At 36.9% G+C, this 26953-nt stretch overlaps 2 protein-coding genes across 2 annotated transcripts in view; one reads left to right on the plus strand and one right to left on the minus strand.

Annotated features, from left to right (window-relative positions):
* slc43a1b (solute carrier family 43 member 1b) overlaps positions 1–26953 on the plus strand; it is a 131512-nt gene that overhangs the window by 75511 nt on the left and 29048 nt on the right. The gene's annotated exons all lie outside the window — the stretch shown is intronic.
* On the minus strand, positions 19625–23626 carry crybb1l2 (crystallin, beta B1, like 2). Its single transcript, XM_065295857.2, has 6 exons — positions 23472–23626; positions 22576–22676; positions 21950–22068; positions 21721–21853; positions 21049–21191; positions 19625–20161 (listed from the first exon to the last, which is right to left on the minus strand). The coding sequence occupies exons 2-6, from the start codon at positions 22669–22671 to the stop codon at positions 19990–19992; spliced, it is 663 nt and encodes a 220-aa protein (XP_065151929.2). The 5' UTR covers positions 22672–22676; positions 23472–23626; the 3' UTR covers positions 19625–19989.

Here is a 26953-nt window from a genome sequence, read left to right on the forward strand (position 1 = left end):
CATGACTCATGGGAATGCACTTAGAGAGGTGCTGCGCGCAAAGTTTGATTGGAGTGCGGGTCACAGGCATAATGCATTGAAGCTGTGTGCCCAAGAGTGGCTTTGTAGTGCCCTAAGGGTGTGCACTACACTGGCAGCCCACATACAATGACAGATGTACTTTGCCTTGTTGCATAGAGATCAGAATAAAAACAGCACTGGTAACATTAGAGACTGCGTCATAAACATCTTTAGTTTGGTTTGGTTTGGGTAGAAATGAACAGGTTGGGGGTACAAAGGGGTCGATGTTGGGGTCTGGAGCTTAAAAAAGTTAAAGGCAGGGTGAATGATCTCTGAAAGCCAATGTTGACATTTGAAATCACCTAAACAAACACCCCCCCCCCCCACCCCAATAGAATCTGGACCTTCTTTTAAAAGACCCACCCCACACATATGCAACCCAGGCAACGATGACGTTTAGTAGACACGCACCTTACTGCTGAAGGGGTACAAGTGAGTTTTGGTAGTCCGCCCGACTCCCTTTTCCAAAGCATTTTTCAGAAATCATGCACTCCGCCTTTGAATCAAAAGTTTGGTGGGTTATGGGTAATTTAGTCCACAGCTGTGGATCTTAAAGGGATAGTTCACTTTAAAATGAAAATTCGGTCATCATTTACTCGTCCTCATGTTGTTCTAAATCTGTATGAATTTCTTTTTTCTGATAAATAGAAAAGAAGATATTTTGAGAAATTATGGTAAACACACAGCAGTAAGTGACCATAGACTTCCATAGTAGGAAAAAAAATATTTTGGAAGTATTGTGATAAATGACTAAGAAAATGTTTTGATAAATGATGTTAAGCACACAGTCGATGGTACCCATTACATTCCATCATATTTTTTATTCCTACTATGGAAGTCTATGGTCACTTACTGCTGTGTGTTTACCATCATTTCTCAAAATATCTTCTTTTGTGTTAATCAGAAAAAAGAAATTCATACACATTTAGAACAACATGAAGATGAGTAAATGATGACAGAATTTTCATTTTAAAGTGAACTATCCCTTTAACCTTTTTGACTTAAGAACTCCCATTGTCCACAAACAAAATCTAAATGTGCCCCAGTAATCTGGAGCTTGGCATAACTAGAAAGCAGAGGTGGACACTACTTGAGTACTTGAGTAAATTTTCCAAGCATCTGTGCTTTATCAGCGTGTTTGTCTTGGGGAAAAAATTTACTTTACTCTACTAAAAAATTTTCACTACATTCTAAAGCACAGAATCATACTGTGTATTCCTTTTATATTGCATATTAAAATTTCTTTAATACCTAATTACATAGAAATTGTGTTTACTTAAGTAAAAGTTAAAAAAATACTAGATGTTTAAAACTTAAATATTAAATATAAACCAAAAACTTGAAATTATGAAATGTAGTGGAGTAAAAATTATTCCAAAGAAAAACACTGATTAAATACGAATGCATGAAAACTTACTTTTATGTAGAAACTTAAAATACTTAAGTAGTGTCTGCCTCTGCTAGAAATATATTTGTTATAAAAATACTTATAGAAATATATTGATTTTACTTGTTTGGCTTATTTTAATCCTTGTTTTGTCGTATTTTAAATCATTTAAAAGTCATCTTGAGCCCCTTTGGAAGTTTGTTTGGGCCGCCTAGTGGACCCCAGAGCCCTAGTTGAGAAACACTGACATAGAGAACATTTCAAAAAAGTTTTAACGTTTCAGTAACCACAAAATTTACATGTCAGAGAGTATGTAAAAGAGACATGCCATAGTGTCAATGTGCAATTCTAGCACGTTTCATTGTTATAGGACACAAACATAAGTTACAGGATAACCATTTAAAATATGCAATTTATCACAATGTTTTGAAATTATAACCGTAAATTCATGTAATCGTTGAAATGCTCGATTCTGATTGGCCAGTTGCGACATTTGCATATTTGTTATTCCCAGATAACAACCGCTCAAAACTAATAACACACAGATGCTCAGAATAATTTTGACAGGTACAGTTTAATATTACACAAAAATGTAATATAAATATGCCTTTAAAGTGCACCTATTTCATTGCTAAAAACAACGTTATTTTGAGTATTTGGTATAATACAATGTGTTCACGTGGTTCATGGTTAAAAAAAAAATTCCACAAACCTAACATTTTTGTAGCTCCAGATTTCACTATCTTCCTGAAATGCTCGGATTTGAAAAGCTCTGTGTCCCTGATAGGCCATCTAATCTGTACATTGTGATTGGTCTGACGTCAGCCGGAAACGTGACGCTCCTTACCATGTTTGAATGATACAGTTAACAGGAGTTACAGGCTGTGGGTCCAAGTGGGAGGGATTATGATAATGTCGGTCTTGTCTACATCACCAACTCCAGGAAGTAAACTGTTGTCTACAATCTGTGTGTTTGTTGTAGTCCAAGAAAAAAGATTTATGTTGGAGACGTTAACTTACGTCTTCGTTTATATGGGGTTTGTACCTTTTGCATATCGTTAACGTACTTATACACTTACACACCAAAGGAAATGTAAAAACGTGAATTGGACAATAGGTACTCTTTAACAACATATATGATAGGGCTGGGTATCGATTCAGATGTTCCAGATCGATTCGATTTCGATTCACAGGCCGATTTCTATACTTGATTTTCGATTCAATTCAATGAATATAGATTATATAGAAATTATATTATATTAGAATATATTAGAATAAAGACTGAATGAATGAATGACAGGCTCGCCTCTCGCTCACTAGTAACTTCGCGCAAGGAAAAAAAAGAGGGTGACATCTTGTGGAGAAGACTAGTAATTAGATTAACGTTAATCTACGTTTGTGAAAATAAATATGAAAAAAAAAATCGATTTGTGGCCTTTAACAATCAATTTTGAATCAACCACGTAATAAAAAAATATTAATCTAAAAATCGGTTAACCAGCCCTAATGACATGCATTATTTTTACAAATAATTAAACCAAAGAGCATTTTTGTGACATTTGAACGTCTTTTCTTGTCTAAACAGGTTTTCCTCTTGGAAGGTTTGCATTTGTTTAAAATAAGCTAATAAAATATTTTAAATCAATTACATAAGAATGTGACGTCACTTTCCATAAAGTAGTTTGTCACCCTAAATAAGAAGCAATTTCAGTTGGATGCAATAACAACAACCACACAGATAGTCTAATGAACTTTTGTAATAAATAATTCATGTAAGTGTTTCAACACAAATACAAGCTTCACAGATGTGCATCTAAACCCGCTGGAATGATCGCCCTGTTGTTGAGATGATTATAAAAAGTTTTCTATGACAACCTGCCTCCGATGCTATTAACAGAGCTTATGTATTATTTAACCACAATACTCCTTTTAAGATAGTTGACGTTTTTATAGGGTTAATATGTTATGGATGTGACCTCATATGCTGACACTCCTCTGTTCCAGCGAAACTCCCTCTGATCTGCTGTGGGTACAAGAATAGCTCCAACAAAGCCCAGAGCCATGCAATTGGGTTGCAGGAGAATCTAATGACGAACAACCACAATCAAATGTTAAAAACCCCCGTGGTGCCTCCGTAGTCTCCCCTTTCCCTCTTCTTATTATTTCTTTCTTCTCCAATTCTCTCTGATCTGCCTTTCGCTTGCTGTTTATGTCTTTAGGGCCATTAGTGATGTTTTTAGTATCTCTCTCTTCTTCCGTCCCATAATGGGTTTCTCAGATCTGGGTCATTTCTATATTATTACACAGCAAAAACGCCCAGTGTTAAATTAATATTACCCGGTTTCACAGACAAGGCTTAAAGCTAGTCCTAGACTTAAACACAGCTGTCTTAACCTAAAATAACTTGCAATGTGATGTCTTAAAATATGCCAATAAATTGTCTCAAGATCAATACCAGTAAAGTATTTTTCTATGTTTATAAAAGCATAGTCCTGCCTTTAGCTAAGCCTTGTCTGTAAAACCAGGCCTTATATTATCCACACCCAGATGTTGTGGATTATATACAGTATACACTAAAGATTAGTGTTAAAAAAGTAACACTGATTCAGGGCTGAAGTTAATTAGATAAATGAACATTAATGATAAACCACCTGCTGTTAACAAACAATATCACTGAAGAAAAGATTCAACGTCACCCCAACAGTGATTATTTTTACCTTCAGCTGGGACACATGATTTCTTGATTTTATAAAAGCCAAAATGATATTGTGTGCTTGTTGATGCTGATATTAGTCGGATATAATCATTTTTTCTGTTCATAAGTGTGTTTAGTCATTTTTAGACCTATACTTTTGCACTATTAACCCCAGCAGTAACCCTCTAGATGTAGATTATTAGCACTATAAATTTAACACTGGAGGTATTGTCATTGTTTTTGTGTGATTTCTGGACCTTAATCCATGTATATACATAGCGTATATTCTGAGGTGTTAATATCAAGAGCTGTACATGTTACCATAAACTGTCATCACACCTTCATATGTTTATTTGATAAATATTCATGAATATTTACAGTCTATAGGTGTTAATACCTTAGAACCTGGTGCATACTGGAATGGAGCAGAATAGAGGTCTTGAGGTGAATTTGGCTTGATTACGTTTGGTGTTAAACCCTACACTCTTAGAAAAAAGGTACAAGAAGGTACAAAAGCTGTCACGGGGGCGGTACCTTTTCAAAAAGTAGCCTACACTTTAATAAATGGTACATATTAGGACCTTTTCAAAAGTTATGGTCACAGTGCTAACTTTTGTACCCTTTATTCATTAGATTAACATTTATAACTTTAAAGATTTACAGCATTACAAACAGTGGCGGCCGGTGACTTCTTTTTTCGAGGGCGCTCGATGCGAAGTTCGTCAGAACATGTATGTAGCCCGTCATGTGTGTGGTTCGTAAATTCAAAATATGTGTTCTGCTTGCCGAGTGATCCTATGTGCATCACGTGTCTTGTCAAAATAAGTGCCTGCTGCAGAGGCGTCTAAAGGGTTTATGATAAAAGAGACGCTCGCTTTTGCCAGATACTCGCATAATCTCATGCGTAATCGTAGTTTACTGTTAAGGGAGTGTCTTGCGTGTATTTTGTGAACGTGAGCGTCTCTTTTATCATAAACGGTTTTGACGCGTGTGCAGCAGACATTTATTAAGACAAAACGCGTGATGCACATGGTTCACATGACGCAACAAACACACATTTTGAAAACACGAGCAACACACATGACACTCCGAACACTTATTTTGAATTTGCGCTCCTCGGATGAGCAGTCACGAGCCGCCAATGATTACGAAGAATTTCACAGAAGCAGGATTTATACTCTTATGGGAAACCAACGAAAATGATTGATGACTTATTCTGCTTCTTAGCAATTCCAAGAAGTCTCTGTTAGATCGGCTTATTTTGTTACATTGAGTCATTGACTGTTTCTAAGTGCCTGCTCCAACAGACCCTCTGAAAATGCGCTTTAATTGCTTTGATTACACGGAAAACATCTTAGACACATTCGCTGGGCAACTCAAATAAGAGTGTGCACTAGAGACTGTAGGATTCTTCAGCAATGAATGAGAGCGGCTTATCTAAAACACAATAATAATAAAGTTGCAGTCATTACGTAGGAAACAGGAGAGCATCAAGGGCTTTAAAGCAATTCCCATTGGTCCAGAAGACTGAGACTGGATGAGACACATTTAACAACGTCATAGAGCCACCCAAACCCAGACGAAGCTTTTACTGGCATCTAGAAAGTTCTTCAGCCTCATACATCACTGCCTGTAATGACAACACAGATTATAATTAGATGGAGGCACCGAGTCACGCTTTCAACAAAAACAGAATGACAAGCTGTCAGAGTTTTCCTATCGGCTTTGACAGAGGCATTGTGCTTTCTTAATTGTTGACTTTCTTTTCTCTTCTGCCTACTAATAGACCCACTTCCTGTCTTTGGACAGTAGTCATTCACTCTGTATTGCTTTTCATGTCTGATTTGTATATATTTAATGCACACATTTTGTTTAGATTAATTTAAATATGTTTTGTGTCCTGGTTAGTTAAACTGTAAAGAATGAAACATAAGTTGACGGTACACATAAGTAAAATATACATAATTTTGATCTCTTAGTGTAAATGATGACATTAATCAAGTAAAAAAGACACATTTATAAATCATAAATGTGATTTTACTTTGATTTTGTTTTGAAAAGCCAGTGCAATTGTGTCATTGTTAACCCTTGTGCATTGTTAAAATTTACTACCCTTTCGTGTTGTTAGTGGATGAAAACATCCACTAAATTCAACGGCTATAAAAATGTATCAGATGAATATTTTTTCCAAATTTTTTTACATAAATCTTTTAATCAACCTCAGTACTGATCAAAACTACCAAATCTTCACAAAAATTCAATGATTTTAACTCTTTAATTGCCAAGTTTATAAGTGGTGTCACTGATTTGGGGAAAAAACACACACAAAATGACCGATTTTCAATATAAAATGTGATTGTAAACGGGATTTTTTAAAACCTTTTTCACAGTCTTGGGCATGCCAAATATTGGTAAAAACATTGGCTTTGAAGCATTTTTAGTTTTTGTGCAGCATCAGTTAAAAAATTTTTCTCCCTCATTTATTGTTATTGGCTGTTTTTGCCCCATTGACTTCCATTATAACCACATTTTTTGATTGCAGAGCTATGACACCTTTTTATCATGCATTTTTGAATGTTGGTGTTTTTTCCTTTTGCTAAGAGGTCAAATTAGTCATTTTTACTGTTGATCACCATGTGGCACTACAGGTATTAACCCTTTAGTAGCCCTGTGCAAAAACAAAGCTTAATTTCTGGCTTGTACATCGTGTTTTATGGAGTATAACTCCATAATAAAAGCATATTTGTGTGTGTGTGTGTGTGTGTGTGTGTGTGTGTGTGTGCGTGCGTGTGTGTGCATGTGTGTGTGTGCGTGCGTATGTGTGCGTATGTGTGTGTATGTGCATGAAAAAAAGATATTCTGTAAAAATCTTCTCTGCATTAGACATTAGATTTATGAACATCATTATTATGAACACATAAGTGTTTAGTCATTCCAACAGGACTTGCAGCATATCACTTGGTGCTCTCTGCAAGTTTGTCTGGAGGGACAGCAACTCATGCACGAGGGAGGTGAAAAGCTGTTTAGGAGAAGGCTTTCCTAGAAGACCTGGGAAAATCTCTGCAGCAATATTGAGGAGAGAGCATCACCCTCGCACACCAGTTGCTACTGCACTGGTGAGAGAGATTCAGTCTCCTGCAGCTGTCTCTCCAGACACAAATCCACAGACACCAGCAGCTCAGGAGTGAAGAGGGGAACATGCAATTGGTGCAAAGAACAAACATGTCAGCACTTGCATCTGTTGTGGTGGACACACTTGCAGAGAGCACCAAGTGATATGCTGCAAGTCCTGCTGGAAATACTGAACACACACACACATACACACTAAAAGTTAGTTTGATTGTTTAGTTCTCCATCCATCCTCTACTCTTGCTTCATTGTTCAATTTATTTGAAGTTGTTTTTGTGTTCATAATAAATGATGTTCATAAATCCGATGCAGAGAAGATTTTTACAGAAAATTTCCCTAACCCCAACCATCACAAAAACCCTTCTCCTACTTCACATTTTCAGGAAACATCATTTTGTTTGATTTATAAACTTGTTTCCTCATGGGGACATCAAAATGTCCCCACAAGGTCACAAAGACACTGGTATTCCTATCTTTGTGGGGACAATTGGTCCCCACAACGTGATAATTACCAGGTACACACACACACACACACACACACACACAGACACACACACACACACACACACACACACACACACACACACACACACACACACACACACACACACACACACACACACACAATAATATGCTTTTATTATGGAGTTATACTCCATATAACTCAATGTACAAGTCAGAAATTAAGCTTTTTTTTGCACAGGGCTACTAAAGGGTTAATAGTGCCACATGGTGATAAACTGTAAAAATTACAAATTTGACCTCTTAGCAAAAGGAAAAAAATCCAACATTCAAAAATGCATGATAAAAAGGTGTCATAGCTCTGCAATCAAAAAATGTGGTTATAATGGAAGTCAATGGGGCAAAAACAGCCAATAACAATAAATGAGGGAGAAAAAAATTAAAACTGATGCTACACAAAAACTAAAAATGTTTCAAAGCCAATGTTTTTACCAATATTAGACATGTTCAAGACTCTGAAAAAGGTACACAAAAATCCAGTTTACAATCACTTTTTATATTGAAAATCTGTCATTTTGTGTGTGTTTTTTCCCCAAATCAGTGACACACCTTATAAACTTGGCAATTAAAGGGTTAAAATCATGGAATTTTTGTGAAGATTTGGTAGTTTTGATCAGTACTGAGGTTGATTAACAGATTTATGAAAAAAAATTTGGAAAAAATATTCATCTGATAAATTTTTACAGCCGTTGAATTTAGTGGATGTTTTCATCCACTAACAACACGAAAGGGTAGTAAATTTGCCCACGGTATATCGTTGAGTTTTTAAAAAATTTCAAAGCATTTTCTTAAAATATATGTAAATATAAGATTTGTCACCAAAAATCATTCAATTTGCTAAAACAGAGAGAAAGTTACGGCCAAATTAAGAGTAAAAAAAACTCTGTAGTGGATGAAAACATCCCCAACAACACATGAGGGTTAAGTGACAGGATGAGAATAATAAGCAGCTCGACATCAAAAGACCTTCAGGCATTTCTGTGTAAATGAACATGTTCAGCCTGAGGTTATCAATTAGTACACTACCCAGCGTCTAGTACACTAAGAAACAAAACGTCATTGTTTAACAGAAAGCAGGTTTAAGTTTTTTCTGTATATATGTGTTATGTACGAGGAGCAACCTTTCGATCTCTCTGATGAAGCCAAAACAGAAGTGACTTAAACTGCAATTCATTGACTGGCCGCTAGAGGCTGGCTCCAAAAGGGAGTCAATTCCCATAGACCCCCATTATAAAATGCCCAACTTTACAGCAGAAAATAATGTGTTTTCAGTGATTTTGGTCTATATAAGTTTGCCCTTCATGACAATTGTGAGGGATGTGAATTTTTCGTAACTCATCCATTTAAATTATATCAAGCCTTAAAGTTCTGCATAATTAAGGGTGTGGCCACTTGAGTGACAGGTGAACTGCCATTGCTGTGACTTACTACAGTCGAGTTAGGCGGGTATGGTTTCAGCAACCAGCCACCTCAGCTTCACCCACGTCCAACCTCTTTACCCATTTCCGGCTATCCGCGAGTGATGTGCGGTGATGTGCTGCCAAGATGGTGGCGGCAGGCACCGCCAACTATTGGCTTCAAAAAAGCTCTTCACAAACCTATGGGTTACGTCAAAGACACTACATCCATATTTTTTTACAGTCTATGGTTATTTATTGTGATTTTATAATATGTGCTCAATATTATATGTACAGTAAATATAAAATATCATTAGCTAATCATAGATCAAAAGCACTGATGCACCGATGTATCGGCCGCCGAAATTTATCGGCCGCTTTTTGATGAATTTGAAACCATCGGCAATAGCACGAGAAAGGCCGATACAGATTGTTTATTAATTTACTGCATAAAGAAATCCATTATATGTAAAAAAATGAGTTAATGTTGTTAATAAAATAAATGCTGAATAGCAAAAACCACCTTTGAAGGTTATCATGCTGTCTTATTATATTTGTTTTAGCTTAATTTGTGCCTCTCTTATTATGTTGGTTAGTTGAATGTTAATTAGATCCAATCCATGTTCAGTAAAAATAATTTGATGCAGAAATAAACTAGCTAATAGACCAACTGTATAGTATTGTATACAAGTGTTTAATATCGGTATCAGCATCGGTATCGGCCAGAAGTTGTCTGTTTAAATTGGTATCGACCAAAAAAATCCTAGCGGTGCATCCCTAATCAAAAGATCAACAGATTATGGTAAAAAAAAAAAGAATGAATTGTATATCTAAGTAAACATCTACTTTAACCTACCTAGTTCTATCTATAGATTATACATCTCCTATGTGAATCTACAGTATATCTATATTTACAAATGGCATCTATCTAAAAAATAACTTAAATTGCTAACACTTAAAAAAAATTAGTTTATCAACTTCATTTTTTAACTCAAAAAATCTGTTGAGTTAATCCAACTTTCACTTTAAATAATAACATGTTTGATGATCTATAATTAAAAAATACTGGGTTGTTTCAATCCATGACAAGACAGACAAGCATAATTTGGGTAAAATTAGCCTATGCTCCGTTTTAATTGCTATTTTCTAGGAGAATTTAAACCAATGGTTGGGTTTGCGCATATTTTACACATCTTATCTTGGGTGGAAATAACCCATCATCTTGTAAATTGTGTTTTGTAAAGTGGTCCTTTCAGCAGATTTTGCATAACACTAACATCTTTCAGTCCATTTTCTGTACTATTTTCTCACCCATCTGTTGCTTTAACCCTCTATCCTTCAGCCGATAATCAACCTCAGTCACTAGCATCTGCCATCATTTCCATCCTGCCTAAACCCTTAATGCAAAGTGGACTCCACATAAAATCTCTCTCTCTCTCTCTCTCTCTCTCTCTCTCTCCCTCTCCTTTTCTTTCCCACCTTCTCTTTTGCACTGACTCTTTGTTAGACTCAATGCGAGTGTTAGTTTGCTTACAGCCTGCTGTGTGCGATCGGTGTGTGGGCAAGTGTTCAGAGGGCAATGCGTGTAATGTTTGTGTGTACAGCTAAAACCATACGACCCTGTTTGTGTGCGCACTGGAACAGCTAGTATTGTGGGACTTACGCAGCTTGAACCATAACACTGTGCTCACGTGGCTGTTTAACAATTCGTCAACGTGATTTTTTTTATTTATGACATTCTGGACACCTATTGTGTCCTTTGTTATTCTGTTATTATGTTTCAGACCAGTGGTTCTCAAATTGGGGGCCGCTGAGATGGTGCCAGGGGGCCCGCGGTTTTTATAAAATAAATAAATTTATCATAATTCTGTGTACCTAAATATCAGAAAAATAATGGTACTAACCAGCACTACATTGAATAATTTTATATGTTTTGTTTAATTAAAATTAAGAAGTTTTACAATGTTTTATTTCATAAATTTTCTTTGGGGGGCCACGAAAGGATGCACTGTATTCAATGGGGGCCACATGCTGAAAAAGTTTGAGAACCACTGTTTTATACTTTTGCTGTTGAGAGGATCATTGCTGGTCATCAGCAGATGTTAAGTTTTGGATGCTTGTCCCTGGCATGGGATGCAGGTTTGCTAACATCCGTACCATGCAGCTTAACCAGTAATACTTTCTCATTTTATCAGCTTTACTCGGTTTTGAAACGGTTCTTGGCAGCAATGCTATAGAATAACCATGTTTGGTTCTCCAAAGAACCTTTTAAGTTATATGTTCTTAAAATAACCATTTCAACACCCCCACAAAGAAACCTCTTATAATTTTTTTTTATAAGAGAGCAAGATGATTTAACAGCATGTCTATGCTTGTTCGTTTTTACCTAAACTAGTCTTTTCAGGAGAGCTAAAAGATTAAGTCAAATAAAGATGCATGATTTGTAAAAAGTATGAATTATTTAAAAAATTTTAAACTTCTTTGAAATTTATTTTAAAGAAGTGTATTTATGTTAATTTAATACATTTTCAAAAATGTTGAGAATATTTTCCACAAAATAAAAAAAAAAATCTGACTTAAACACATTTTTTTGTAAAAAGTAATATCATAAAAGTATTTAAATAATTTTTTTGCACTTTGAATTCATTCATTAAATTAAAGTTTCCACACATATTTAAATGTGAAAGGCCTATGTATTTTGTCCTGTTTTTTTAAAGGGGATGGGTCAGTGCAGTGGCTCAGTGGTTAACAATGTTGCCTCATAGCAAGAAGGTCCCTTGGCTAGATGGCCTTTCTGTGTGCATGTTCTCCCTGTGTCAGTCTGGACACTTTGGTTTCCTCGCCAACTACTTCTTTCCATTAATATATACATAGATGTTTGAATGGCATGAAGTTTAAAAAGGACATATCATGAAAATCTGACTTTACCCATGTTTAAGTGCCATAATTGGGTTCCCAGTACTTCTTTGAACCTAGAAAATGTGAAAACCACCCAGCAACTAAGTTTTGGTTTCCATTCTCTGCAAGCATGTGAAAAAATAGGTAATTGTAATTTGGTTCCCCTTGTGATGTCAGAAGGGGATCTTATTATAATAATATCACCCCTTAATCTGCACTATCCAACCACAACAATGCCATTTAGTGCAGCGGGAGTGAAAATATTTGACATCACAATTGAGTTTTAATTTCAACAAACCACCCGTGATGGCGATCAGTGTTTGCATTTTATCAGCTAAATTGCATTTAAAGGGACACACCCAAAAACGATACATTTTTGCTCACACCTACAAAGTGGCAATTTTAACATGTTATAAAAAAAATTATGTATGTGTATTTTGAGTTAAAACTAAAGATAGGTACACCAAAGATTTATTTTACATCTTAAAAGAAGTTTTGTAACGTGTGCACTTTAAATAAAAAAGAGAAGAAAAAGAGGATGTGCTTTCTGTTTCAATTGGAATTGCGTCATCATAGCAAACAAATTTTTTTTTTTCTCAAGACATCATTGAAACAAAAACTCATTAAAACATATTGCTCCTCCAAGTATTCATTTTTGCTATCCTGAATAGCGATTATGAATACCATTCATCTTCCTCTTTTCACTTTTACAGTTACCCAACCCTAACTCATTTTATCTTGCTAAAAATAACTTCCATTCACATACGACTCTACTCCTCAGATTTCTCAGATGTGCCCCAGCATCCCAACACAATCTCTGGCCTCCAAGCTTCATGCATTCACTCACTCGCACACACTCAACCCTCTCTGCTCTTTATTTTTAACCCAGTCAATCAGATGCTGCTCACCGATGACGCAGATCCACATGCAGCACTGACACCATCAGCCAGAGAGAAAAAGAGGGAGAGGTTGATAAAACATAGGCAGGCTGTGGCATGGAAAGGAGATGGAGGGGAAATGGTTGATGAGCAAAGATACAGAAAGTGTTGTGGTACACTGACGGTATCAGATAGTGATGCCATGGTACCAAAGTGCACTGTGGTTTTTACATGGCACTCCAAGGTAATTAAAGGGACACTCCACTTTTTTAAAATATGCTCATTTTCCAGCTCCCCTAGAGTTGAACATTAGATTTTTACTGTTTTGGAATCCATTCACCTGATCTCTGGGTCTGGCGCTCGCACTTTTAGCATAGCTTAGCACAATCCATTGAATCTGATTAGACCATTAGCATCGCGCAAAAAAATAACCAAAGAGTTTCAATATTTTTTTCTATTTAAAACTTGACTCTTATGTAGTCACATCGTGTACTAAGACCGACCGAAAATTAAAAGTTGCAATTTTCTAGGCAGATATGGCTAGGAAGGAACTATACTCTCATTCTGGCGTAATAATTAAAGCCTTTGCTGCTGTAACATGGCTGCAGCAGGCGTAGTGATATTACGCACTCCCCGAAAATAGTCCCCTTGGTTACTTTCAATAGCAGGGGACTATTTTCGGGCAGGGGACTATTTCCGTTGGTCTTAGTACACGATGTAACTACAGAAGAGTCAAGTTTTAAATAGAAAATGGATTTGGACTTTTCAGTGCCGATGCTGATACCAATTTTTGTTTCATCAGCCTTAGCCGATGACCGATACAGGCCGCCAATTTTCTTGAGCCGATATTTGGTGGCGATACTGCTTTTGATCACTCAATTAACATCATAAAAATGCTACAATGATGATGCCAAATGTTACAAGTCTCAATTTAAAAAAAGTAAAATTTATTGAACTAAAAAAAAACGATATTTAGCAAATAGTAAAAACAGGTGAGGGTGCTATGGAACCATCTTTCGATGTTGTCATGGAAAGGTTGGTTGTTTTTAGTCACATGACCTGCAATCGCTTGCGGCTTGCAGCACTCTGTCTGTAAATAATGCTGGAAAAAATCGGTGAACACGGCAGCCACTTATCGGCCGATGCACATACACATAAAACTCGCAAATATCAGCCTGATATATCGGCTGGCCGATATATCGACCTATCACTAGAAAAAATGTCAAAACTCTTTGGTTATTTTTGGCGCGATGCTAACTGTGGATTCACATCAGCCGCGGAAGAGGCGGCAAGCGCGGATGATTTACATGTTAAGTCAATGCAAACACGCGATTAGGCATCCTGCGGCGCGGTACACGCGGTAGCCGCGGCGCGGATGTCGCGGAACGCGCGGAAGGCGCGGGGCGTTCCGCGCGTTCCGCGCGAATTGAGCGTTGCCGCGGGAAACGCGCAAGTTCAAAAATCTGAACTTTGGCGGAATTCCGTGCCGCGTTAACCAATCAGGAGCTTGCTGTAGTAGTGACGTGATTACAGGAAGCGAGCGGAGTGGTGTAGTCTCCGCGGAGTCGCAGAAGCCCCTCCCATGACGCGGATTTCCGCGTGAATTTCTCGAATGACTAGAATTTCACGCGCGGCGTTCACGCGCGGATTAAGCGAGTAAACTCAAAATGTTCAAGCGGCAAACTGGACGCGGTTCACGCGTTTTTGCCGCCTCTTCCGCGGCTGGTGTGAACCTACAGTAATGGTCTAATCGGATTCAATGGATTGTGCTAAGCTATGCTAAAAGTGCTAGCGCCAGACCCGGAGATCAGCTGAATGAATTCCAAAACTGTAAGAATCCAAAATTTTACTCTAGGGGAGCTGGAAAATAAGCATTTTTTTAAAAAGTGGAGTGTCCCTTTAATAGAGCATCATACAAGTTATATCTGAATGCATCTTTGGCTAACAAAAGTAAATCTAAATCCTTTAAGCACCTGAAAATGTGCTTTATTTAGTAACATCTCAGTTATCCAAGTTAAATATAATTTTTTTATATATATATTTTAATTGTTTATTTATATTAACTCTCACCCTGGCTATTAGGTTACACACCCATAATATATTTTTAGGATCAGGTAGAGTAGAAATAACTCCTTTAAGATAACATCTGCATAATTTCAAATTTTTCAGAATATGTACATGAATTTTTTTTAAGTTTCCACTGCTTCCCGCTTTCCTTTCTTTTTTTTGTGTCACTTTCTCTCTAACTCTGCCTGGCTGATAGGTTCACTCCTACTCATTTGTTAAACACTGAGATAAATAGCTTACATCACTCTCGGCGGAAAGACTTTTTAGGAAGTTACAGAAAAAGAACTGAGTCCCTCGGCTAACTCACAAAACAGCCGTGACGCAAACGAGACCTGCCACACACACACAAACACAGACACAAACACAGAGAAACACACATATATGGCTTGTGCAGCCTTTGTGCGCACTTGTGGTACACAGAGAGAGTGAGAGAGAGAGAGAGAGAGAGAGAGAGAGAGAGAGAGAGAGAGAGAGAGAGAGAGAGAGAGAGAGAGAGAGAGAGAGAGAGAGAGAGAGAGAGAGAGAGAGAGAGAGAGAGAGAAAGGCATGCTATAAATTTTCAGTGTTTGCTCTTATGAAAAGCAGAAAATCTAGTAGCAAAAGAGTATATTGCACTATAAATATTTTGTCAGGTGATCTGAAAAGGTGATTAATGTGGTAAAATCTAATTTAGCTTGTGTTATTTGTTAAAAATATGATTTAGTATTACTGATCTTTTTTTTATTCAGTATTACTGTTTATTTTTACTGTGCATTATAAAAATTAAAAATGAATTGGTGACCCTCTCTGTGAAAACCCAGGTAGTTTGAATCTATAGAATTATCTTAAATAATGTAAAGAACTGTGAAAATATAACTTTGAAATATAACTTTAATATGGACTGGGTCTTAGATTGAAATCAATGTGAAAACAGTGCCTGAAATCAAATTAATTAGATTATGAGACTCTAGTCTGGATTTCACAGACAGGGTCACAAGATGTATTTCCCTGTTCTTTATCAAAAAATAGGACACACCGGTTATTTTAAATACAAATGTGAGCAAAACTAAGGAAACTGTGAAAACAAGGAGTGACAAAAAAGGGCTTGTCTACTGATAGACCCACAGTATTGGTACAAGCGCCTACTAGTGGTGACAGTGCGGTACAATTACGTCAGAACCCCACTGAGCTGTCTGATAACTTTCTTGCCTCTAATGAGTCTAAGTCTGTGGCCCAAACATCCTCTCCATCTCCTCTTCATTGCCTCTGGGGGTGTATGAATGAAAGGTGTGCCAGAGAGATTGATCAAACATTTAAGATGTAAAGTTGTTACATTTCCCAAGGTGTCTGTGTAGTGTGTAGTGTGTACGTGTTTTAGTCCTAGGGCCGACTGACGTCAATGTAGGGGCTGCATTTTGTGTGGACGTGGAGGGAATTTGAAGTGTTTACGACTGTGTGTTTGTTTCAGACTTGTGTAGGAAGCACAACATCTGTATTAAATAATTTTAATTAAATAAATAAACACAAAATACTCAGGAAACACTTATAGTGCTTGAACTGCTTTCAATGTGTATTTTTATTTATGGCAATGAATTATGCAAATATGCATGAGTCACGTGTTGCAGGAATGTATAGTCATTCTGTTACCGATGATGACAAACAAATATGTTGTAAATGTCTTAATGTTATTTATTCCCACTGAGATAAAAATTGACACCGCATCCACAATAGACAATATGCTGTTATCAGCAAGAGTAATGCAATATTGCGTTATTCACGGCTTGCTAGCTTATTCGGCAAACACATTTTAAATGAGTAATACTGTGCTAGTCCTGTATTTAAACTGTTTGGTATAATTGGTACTGCCCCATTATAAATAACAGCTTTGCAAACTAAGCCTGTATTACACATGTGACAGGTTCACAAAATAATCTGTGAATAAATTGCCCCAGTCAGATAGTTAAGGCTGGATTGATGTGATTTAGGGATTTTGTAGATAAAGAAATACTTTAACTGGTCATGTTTGCTACTCTTACTGTTAATAGTATCCCAACAAATTTCATTTTAGGCCTATCTGCTTAATACAGATGTGTAAGATTTGTTACAGATACGTTGGCTCAACTTAAAAAACTAAGTTACATTGTCTTAAAATTTTGAGTTAATTTTAACTTTAAAGCATCATGAAACCAGTGGCGGCCGGTGACTTCTTTTTTCGAGGGCGCAAATTTCTTGAACTTCTCGATGCGAAGTTCGTCACAACATGTATGTACCCCGTCATGTGTGTTGTTCGTAATTCCAAAATTAGCTGTTAGGCACGTCAAGTGATTCTATGTGCATCATGTGTATTGTCAAAATAAGTGCCTTTATACTGTAAACTGCCAACCCAGTCTCACCAAATTTCGTCAATATTTGACGACACTTGACCATTCGTCATACATTTTTTGACGAACTGGGGACTTCAATACTATTACGTCCGTTGCATTCTCTTTCCTATTTTATTACCATTTGCGCGTCGGTTTAGGGTTAGATTTACATAATGACATCCCTACCCAAACCTAACTCTAACCCCAACGCCAGGTGACAACTGTTTCTAACCCCAACGCCAGGTGACAACTGTTTAATTTCGCGTACACTGTTTAATTTCGCGTACACTGTTTAATTTTGCGTAATCTAACCCTAAACCGACGTGCAAATGGTAATAAAATAGGAAAGAGAATGCAACGGACGTAATAGTATTGAAGTCCCCAGTTCGTCAAAAAATGACGCGAAAGGTATACCCTTCACGTCAACATATGACGAATGGTCAAGTGTCGTCAAATATTGACGAAATGGGGTGAGACTGTGTTACAACTGCTGAGGTCCAATAAAATTTATTAAAGAGCCACACAGATCCAAAATCGAAACTGACCTGTATTGCAGTGTGTCATGAAGCTGTCTATCAATGTAAACAATGTGCAAAGTAGTTGAACCAAAAAGTGCAAGATTAATAAAGTTATCGGCTTCTAAAGTAGGGAGTCGACTCTGAATCGCTGAAACGAGTCGTCATATGGATTGAATCTCCTGCCTGACTTTATCCACGTCACACGAACACTTGCCCGCGGGAGAAAAGAAAACTATATGACCTGCCCACAGCTAGTTACTGTGTCAACATCATATCACGCTGTGTTTTCAGTTTGTGTTGTTTTCACTACCATAGGATGAAGATATATGAAGAATCTGTGGTTAAAATTACTTTTTCAAGGAGGGATATACTAAACGTTTTTTGGAACAACATGTGTCTCCTAACCACAACCTGTAAGTATGATTATAGCTACATACTTGCTTAAATGGGTGTAAAATGTTAGTTTCTATCGTCGTTTTTTTCTGCTTGGATTAATGATGAATGATGTCGTTGTTTAAACTCTTAATTTACTGTCAGAGAGTCACGTTAGCAAATGGCTAGCGCATGCTCACTTACAGTTTTGCTATGACCCGGTTAGCTTACATAAATGCTTAAATGATTGAAAAATGTTAGTTTCTATCGTCGTTTTTATTGCTTGAAATAATGATGAATGATATGTATTGATGTCGATAATGTCTTCTCAGTAAATCATGTTAGCACAAGGTCAATACATGTTGCACTATTGTTGGTCTGTGCCATTGATCTGTGGTCTTTGCAGAGACTCTGTCAGTTGACCAGTCAGAGTAGAGTAGGCTACTGAAAGGTGCGGTTTAGGCACATCATTTTAAATTTATATTTTAAGAAAATTACAGTGTTTTTTAACCTTGCATGCATTTAAACCTGTTGTCCGGGACTTATAAACAGTGATAGGAAGCTTAAAGGCGTTCTAAGCGAATCTGCGAGACGTTAGTTTTTGTTGACGTTTGAATTGTTTTCAAACAGACGGAGCGTAGCTAACTCCTCCCCCTCCCCCTCCCTTCCGTGCTTTCGTGAACGCGCCTAAACCCCCACCCCCAAATCCTTTTTGTCGTTTATTGGCTGGAACACTTTGTTTTGTTTTGTGGTGCTAGGTTTGGCCACTATGTTGTTATTGCCGTTTGTGAAGCCTGGGCTGTCTACAGAGATCGCGTTTTTTTTTACAGTAATTTTAGTTTGATCAGCGGACAGGCAGCAAGCAGATAGTGAGGAGATGTTTGCTCTATGTAACAAAAAATGTTTTATGGTCTAAAACGCGTCAATTCGCTTAGACCGCCTTTAAAATTGGCATCTTACTGGCTCTTTAAATTGGGAAAAATCCTGTTAAGTTTTCCTCAAAAAACCTAATTTCTTCTTGACTGATGACATGGGGATGAGTAAATTGGCGTGATTTTTTTTAGTATTATCGTGGAGTATTATATTATTATTACATATTAGTTTGCTTTTAAAAAAAAGTTTTACAAAATGTTTTTAAATTTTTTATTTTTAAGTTGAATCAACTTGATCTAGCCTGTGCAATAACTTACTTTTTTAAGTGAAACCATCTTTTTACAGTAAATAAAGAAATATATCTGCTACATGTTGCAATAAAGGCTGAAGAATAGAGAAGTGATAACACGAATTTGTGGTCACAGTTGTTTTATTACTGTTTCAAAAGAAATATTAAGGTTTTACATTGCCTTAGGCCAAAACAAACCCTCTCTCCGACCCAGCCACCCGTTGCCCCGCCCGTAAATCATCATCCCTGATTTCAACAACTCGGGTATCAGTTAAGGCTCATTGTGATGGTCTTTTTCCACAGTGGAAAAATGTATGGAGGATAAGGAAGAGGAGGAAGAGGGATGAAAGAAGATGAGGTGAGATAAAGTAAATTAAGAGGGTTGATAAAGAAAATGCTCTTTTAGTCTTTACAATTTCAGTCCTCTGACAACAATACGTTTTCACCTAGGTGGTCCGCTCCTTCTCTCCTTCTTGGCCCTCCACCCTCCCCCTCCTTCATCTTCTGCTCCCTCAGTTTTTCTCTCCCCCCTGTTCCCTCTCTTTCTCGTCCTCCCAAGCCCTCACTTGGTGGCCATAGAGTAGCAGCCGTCCGGGTGCCACTGCATGTCACGGATGCGTCTGACCGACTGCATCTGGGGATGGCGAGCACCAAACTCATTAAAGTGGCGGTAGTCGCCCTTCTCCAGCAGGTACTGGCTGCCACGGTAACCGGGGTACTGGTAGCCCACCCAACTAGAAAGGAAAACAGGGAAAGGTGAATAGATATATTAAAAATAAAGCAATTAGATAAATAAGATAGGATATAAAAGAGCCTGTGGTACTTAAAGGTGCAGTGTGGAACTTTTAGAAGGATCTTTTGACAGAAATGCAATAAAATATACATATATATTATCAGTGGTGTATAAAGGACCTTACATAATGAACTGTATTGTTTTTATTACTTTACAATGAGCTGTTTATATCTACATACACCGTAGGTCTCCTCACATAGAAGTCACCGGCATGTTTCTACAGTAGCCATAAACGGACAAACTGCTTAACAGAGTGCGTTTCTTCGCTACATTGTCTCAGACGACGACATGTTTGTCCTGTGGCACCTACCATAGCGGCTCATTTTGGTCCGAAATTGAGGTTGGTTGCAATTCGCAATCTCACCACTAGGTGAAAAACCCACATTGCACCTTTAATGCATAATATAAAGCAACCACAGTTTATTATTTTATAAATATAAAGTTTTAGCTAATATGAAGGTATTTGTTATTTCCTCATAAGGAAGTCTGCTACAGTATATCTACTGAAGATAGCATAACTAAGATGATAATTAAAAAGTGAGGTGTATAATTTTCCGTGCCACAAAGCGACAGTGTTATTTACACTCCAGGGAAATAAACCTATGAATGTTTTTATTACAGTTGTCTTACCAAATTAAGTTGGAGTATAGGAAAAAGCATGTTAATGTCACAAAAATTGCACATTTTAGCTTTAATAAATGTATTAATTCAGTGTGTGACATATCTCTTCACACATTTCAAAGACTTGAAAAGTCTGTATCCCAGATCTATTAAGTATGTTATCACTTTAATCTACTGCGCACACAAATATTGATGTAAAGCACTTACGTTCCACAGCTGACCATGATGCTACCAACACGGTCGGTAAACCCGTAGGTGTACATACTGGGCACATCGTCATCAATAATCTCCATTTTACGGCCTTTGAACTCACCGACCTCATACAGACAGATCTTATGCTTCTCTGGGTCCTGTCATAAACATAAACAAAATTATCTATGTTTTGGATAGCATTTCTGGGATATAATGAGACAATGTCACATCAAACCCAAACAAAGTAGGCAGCTGGCACACGACCGACCTTCAGCGTTGAAATTTGGTTGAAATTATGTCACAACGTTGAAACAATTAATTCTAAAACTGTTGCAGAAGGTTAATAAAATGCTTAAAAGTCAACGTTGAAATTTGGTTGAAATAATGTCAGTTATTTGTTTAACGTTGATATAATGTTGAAACAGCATTTAATGCTAAACACGATATCAATTTTGATTAAATTTGTCAAATTCATGCATATTTCAATGTTCATTTACAGTTGATGTTGAAAGTAAGACATTGAAACAATGTTGCGATATCAGTGTTGATTCAATTTGCAAAATGAAAAGGGAATTCAACGTTGATTCAACCTTGTCTCTGACGTTGATTCAAAGATTAATCAACGTTGACATGCCAGCTTGGTATATGAATAAATGGGAATTATGAATTATTAAAATAGGTGATTACCATTCTGACAGGTCTGAAGGAGAGCAGGTAGTCGTTCCTGTGGCAGTTGCTCCAGCAGTTCCAGCGGGGATACTCGCCCTTCTCCAGGATGTACATCTCTCCACAGAAGTTCATCTGCTCCCAGCCTACCCAACTACAAGAGGTGAGAAAGAAAGTGAACAAGTGCACCAATAGTTGCGATACAAAATAGCTGTAAAGTGGTTCATATGGGTAGGCGAGTGTCACTTACGGGCCGCACTCCACGCGGAGGGAACGCACTCTGTCCATGCCCATTTCGCACACGTTCATGCACTCGTTGGTGATCTCAATCATACGGCCCTGAAAGTTTTCCTGGTCGTACACGTACATCTGAAATACAGACGAGGAAATCGGGTCATTTTGGCTCGTTTTGCAACTTTACAGATGACAGTTTTCACTTTGGCTTAGTTTAAAAAAACTGCACACATCAAACACCCACAGCTATTTCTATGGAAACTGAACTGACATTGCTTAAAAGTTATTATTAAGTTCATCATGCACGCATATAGCTTTTAGCAAACATGTTAAATATGCCAAATATGTACTAAACTGATGTAAAATATTCTAATTGTGTTTATTTTTGTGTATGAACCTCCTAAAGTATAGGTAAAATATAACCCGGATATCTTTAATATTGACTATAAGGCAATGTCAAATAAATAAATTAATGTAAATAAATTATTCAAATCAAACTTAAACCAAATCTCTAGATTATGAGACTTTATCCTGGATTCACAGACAGGGTCCCATTTTACTTATCACCGTAACCTTGCATCTGAGTATACTGTATGCAAAATGATATTCACATTGCAATATGATAAGCAAAAAGTGAGTTACCCTATAGTTTCCCGTGCCCATCTCGGTTCTTTTTTGTTGAGCAGCCTTTCCATCAGGCTGGGAGGCAGACTTGGATTTTTCTCCACCAGAGGACATGATGACTACGATGAAAGGGAGAGAGATCAAGAAGAGCGGCACATGTATGAGTGGAGAAACATGACTATTTGGTGATCTACTTCAATTAAACATCTATTGTTGGACATTTACTGTAGTGATGTCAAGTGCTAAATATTGCAAAATAATTGAATTTCATTTTCATACTGAGTACATTAATAGCCCTTGAATACTCAAATGTTGAGTAGTTGACACCCACTCGCTTTGAAACTTACACAATAGCGCCATAGAAATGCAATGCTCATAAGTAACGTAATCATTATATGACTCATTTACAAATATATAAAAGAACATTCTATTGTTGTTCTTTACATTTTTATTACAAATATGATGGATTGTAATTGAGGTTTGCGTAAACATTGCCAAAAAAGGATAATTCTGCAATTATTAAGATGTATAATAATGTGGTGATTCAAAAACAAAAACATCATCGCAAAGAAAGTCATTTAAATTGGACTCTCTGTTCAGCAATAAAATCTCATCACTTTTGCCTTATATTGTCAACCCCTTCTGCGGCCGTTTCTCACTTTATAACCCACATCAGAAACAAAGACTTGTTTTCTTTTATACTGTTATGACAAAGAGGTCTGCAGGCTGCCCTAACAATGATTACGCACCGTGCTCACGAAAGTATCACATTTTAATTGCTTTCTGCCACTGACTAATGTGTCAAAAGTTTTCTTTCTCTAAGATTCTTCACAAGCTTGAATTTTGTTATAGACAATTTGAATAGACAAAAATGTGGTATCAAGTGTTTTTTCTCTCAGATGGATTTCTCTTACCTGTGTGTTAGTCAGTAGTCGCTGTCTGTTTCGCTCAGCGTGTGTTTTGAAAGCAAACATGTGTCCTTTATATAGCCTGGCGTCCAGCATGAGGGGATTAGGCCCAAAGAAACAAACTAGCTGAGCTCACCACCCCACACACAGAAAAGAAATCACCCCATCATCAAACACACACACACACACACACACACACACACACACACACACACACACACACACACACACACACACACACACACACACACAGAGAGAGAGAGAGAGAGAAAGAGAGAGAGGTATACTTTATTTTTCAAACCTGTTTTTTCATGTGTGTCATCTGCCATTTACAACATCAAGTGTTGGATATAAATCTGGCAACCCCATGGCATCAAAATGACATTACAAGACAAATTCCAGACTAACAAAAGTTTTGCATCCTTCAATTACATTTCATGTAACAGAACACCTTTATACCCAAACCCCAAGACATATCTGTGTTAAATCTGTGGCAACTAGGTGGCAAACTGTAAAAGCTTTTTTTGAGTTGTATGTCAACAAATGAATGTGCAATTAAAACTTTCTGTAAAAGAAATTATCCTGGTAAAGTTAATGTGGGATCGTAGATTCATGGTTGACTAATACCGTTTGTCTGAGTCTACATTAACCTCCTAAGACCCTGTGTGTCCACATACGTGGACATCAAATTTTTTGTTGTTTGCACCATAATACTTAATTCTACGTAATTTGAACCTGTTGTACACAAACATGGACAATTTCACTGCTTCATGTTCAAAGAAAAATATTTAGTTAATATATTTATTGGTTCTTCCTAGCCCCAAATAGATGGAATAAATCTAAATGCAAGCCAAACCAAAACTCGGGTGTTAGGAGATTAAAACAGGTTTCATTTTTCTCTTATACGGTACACACATTTTTAAAACACCCTTATTTATGTGGATGATGTGAGCATTAATAGTCATGTTTATTTCCCATGATACTTCTGGGTCACAGGTCATGGGTCAAAAAAGTGAAAGTACCGTGCACTGTAAAACCTAACAGTTGACTTAACTCAAACCATTTATGGAAACTGGTTGCCTTAAACCATTTAAGTTTTAAAACACATACATTTGAGTACTGTGAACTTGAGTCATGTGCAATTATACACTTATATTTAAGTAGTGTGAAGTGCATAACTGCATATGACTCAATTTGTTTAAGTTCACAGTACTCAAACTTAAATGGTTAATGATTTTTTAAAGTTGAGTTAACTTTTAGGGTTTACAATGTGGGAAGCAGCCATGATGTGACAGCTGTTACCATGGCAACATTGCAACATATTGACTGAAGAAACAACTTATTTGACTAGTAAATTAACAAAGATCTTGGGTATATTGCATGTATATACAAAATTGAAAAATCAAAATATACACCAGAATCAAAATGAACATTTTGGATACCTAAATTACAATTTTGGATTGCATTATTTAATGATGTATAGCCGTGTTTCGCAATCCTGGTCCTCAAGTACCCCCTCCCAGAAAGTTTTAGATGTCTCCTTATTTAAAACACCTGATGTAACTCATCAACTTGTTAGGGAGAAATGTTAACCATTTTGGAAGGAGGCTGATGAGTTGAATCAGGTGTTTTAAATAAGGAGACATCTAAAACTTTCTGGAAAGGGGTACTTGAGGACCAGGATTGGGAAACACTGATGTATAGGTAAAAGTCATAAAACCATGAAAATCTTAATGTATTGAGGCTTTCTTAAATTAACCAAACTTTAGTGGCGTTCTTTGTAATCTCAAGAAAGCAGACACATAGACTAAAAGAGGTAATTTTTGAGGTTAAAAGCAGAGCAATCCTTGCAATCTCTATGCAGTGGGTCAAATCCCTGTATATTCCCTCTATAGGCCGCTCTTTGTGTACCATAGGATGTACAATGCTGACCGATTGCAATACAGCCGCCTGCGTTCCATTGTGCGGGTCAGTGTGGCTCGCAGCTTTATTAATTCCAATAGCTGACTGTGCAAAATGGCGTACTACCACATAAATAAATACTGTAGTTTAGTAGGCTCTGCCTAAGTAAACTATAGTAAAATGTATATGTATACTGATAATAAATTGATAAATGGTAAAAACACTAAATTTCGCTACAGTTTATAATAGTTATTACAAAAGTATAACACAGTAATTTTTTACCTCTATTCAGAATATAAAGAATGAGTGCTTATTCTCAATGACCTTACACAAACACATCCTAACACACATGTTGCCACAAGACCTGCGACGGGATTGATGCTCCAGATATGTTGGCCGTTTGGAATGACCGGCTGTCAATGGAGAAAAATAAACTCAAATCGCATTTGATTCATGGAGGATTCTTGTTTAGTCCCATTGTACTGGAACTGAAGATGAATTGCAAATGAATGCTACACTTTCAAAAATTATTATCTTAAACATTATTAAAGGTGCATTGTGTAAATTTTAGAAGGATATCTTGACAGAAATGCAATTTAATATACATAACTATATTTTCAGTGGTGTATAAATACACAGCGGGTCCCTACATGGAAGTCACAATCATTTTTCTACAGAGTCTCTTAATTGGCTGCGTCCAGAACCGCATAATTCCAAACTATAAAGTATGCAAATAGCAAATAAATAGTATGTCCGAAATGCTAGTATTCATAAAAGGTGGGCGAGAATGACAGGGATTTGAGATTATTTCTTGCGAGATTTGGATGTATGTATACTAATGATGCATTTTGAAATGCCTACTTACTATAGACGGTCTCATCGGACGCTTGTGCGGTCTGACGCGTCTGAGAGGAACTTAAATGGGACATATCATGTAAATTTTTTCCATGTTTAAGTGCTATATTTGGGTCCCCAGTGCTTCTATCAACCTAGAAAATGTGAAAAAGATCAACCCAGTAACTTAGTTACTATCATTTGGCTCCCCTTGTGATGTAAGAAGGGGATAATATCGCCCCTTAATCTGCACTATCAAAACACAGCACTGCCATTTAGTGCAGAGATCAACTTCTTTGCATTTTAAAGGACACACCCAAAACGGCACATTTTAACAACTACAAAGTGGCAATTTTAACATGCTATAATGAATTATCTATATGGTATTTTGAGCTAGAATTTCACATATGTAATCTGGGGACACCAAAGATTTATTTGACATCTTAAAAAAGTTTGGGGAAATTTAATTTAACTTAAGCCCCCTTTAACTTTCAATCTCTGTTTATTTAATGGTGTGACGAGTTGCTAAACTGAACTCTTTAACAAATACCTTGTCACAAATAAGAAATGTTTCGGTTACCTAAAGACGAGGAAAGAAGGTGATCATGGATTAACGCTATTTGATGGGAGGTTCGGCAGCCGATCTGTAGTTAAGTTATTGGAGTTTACCGGAAGTTATGTGTGTTCCACGAAAGCCGTTTGTTTATGTTGTTACTGCTGAATTCGTCTATATAGTAGGAGAAAACAGTATG

This window comes from Paramisgurnus dabryanus, chromosome 4 (genome assembly GCF_030506205.2).
Source record: "Paramisgurnus dabryanus chromosome 4, PD_genome_1.1, whole genome shotgun sequence".
Lineage (NCBI taxonomy): Eukaryota > Metazoa > Chordata > Actinopteri > Cypriniformes > Cobitidae > Paramisgurnus > Paramisgurnus dabryanus.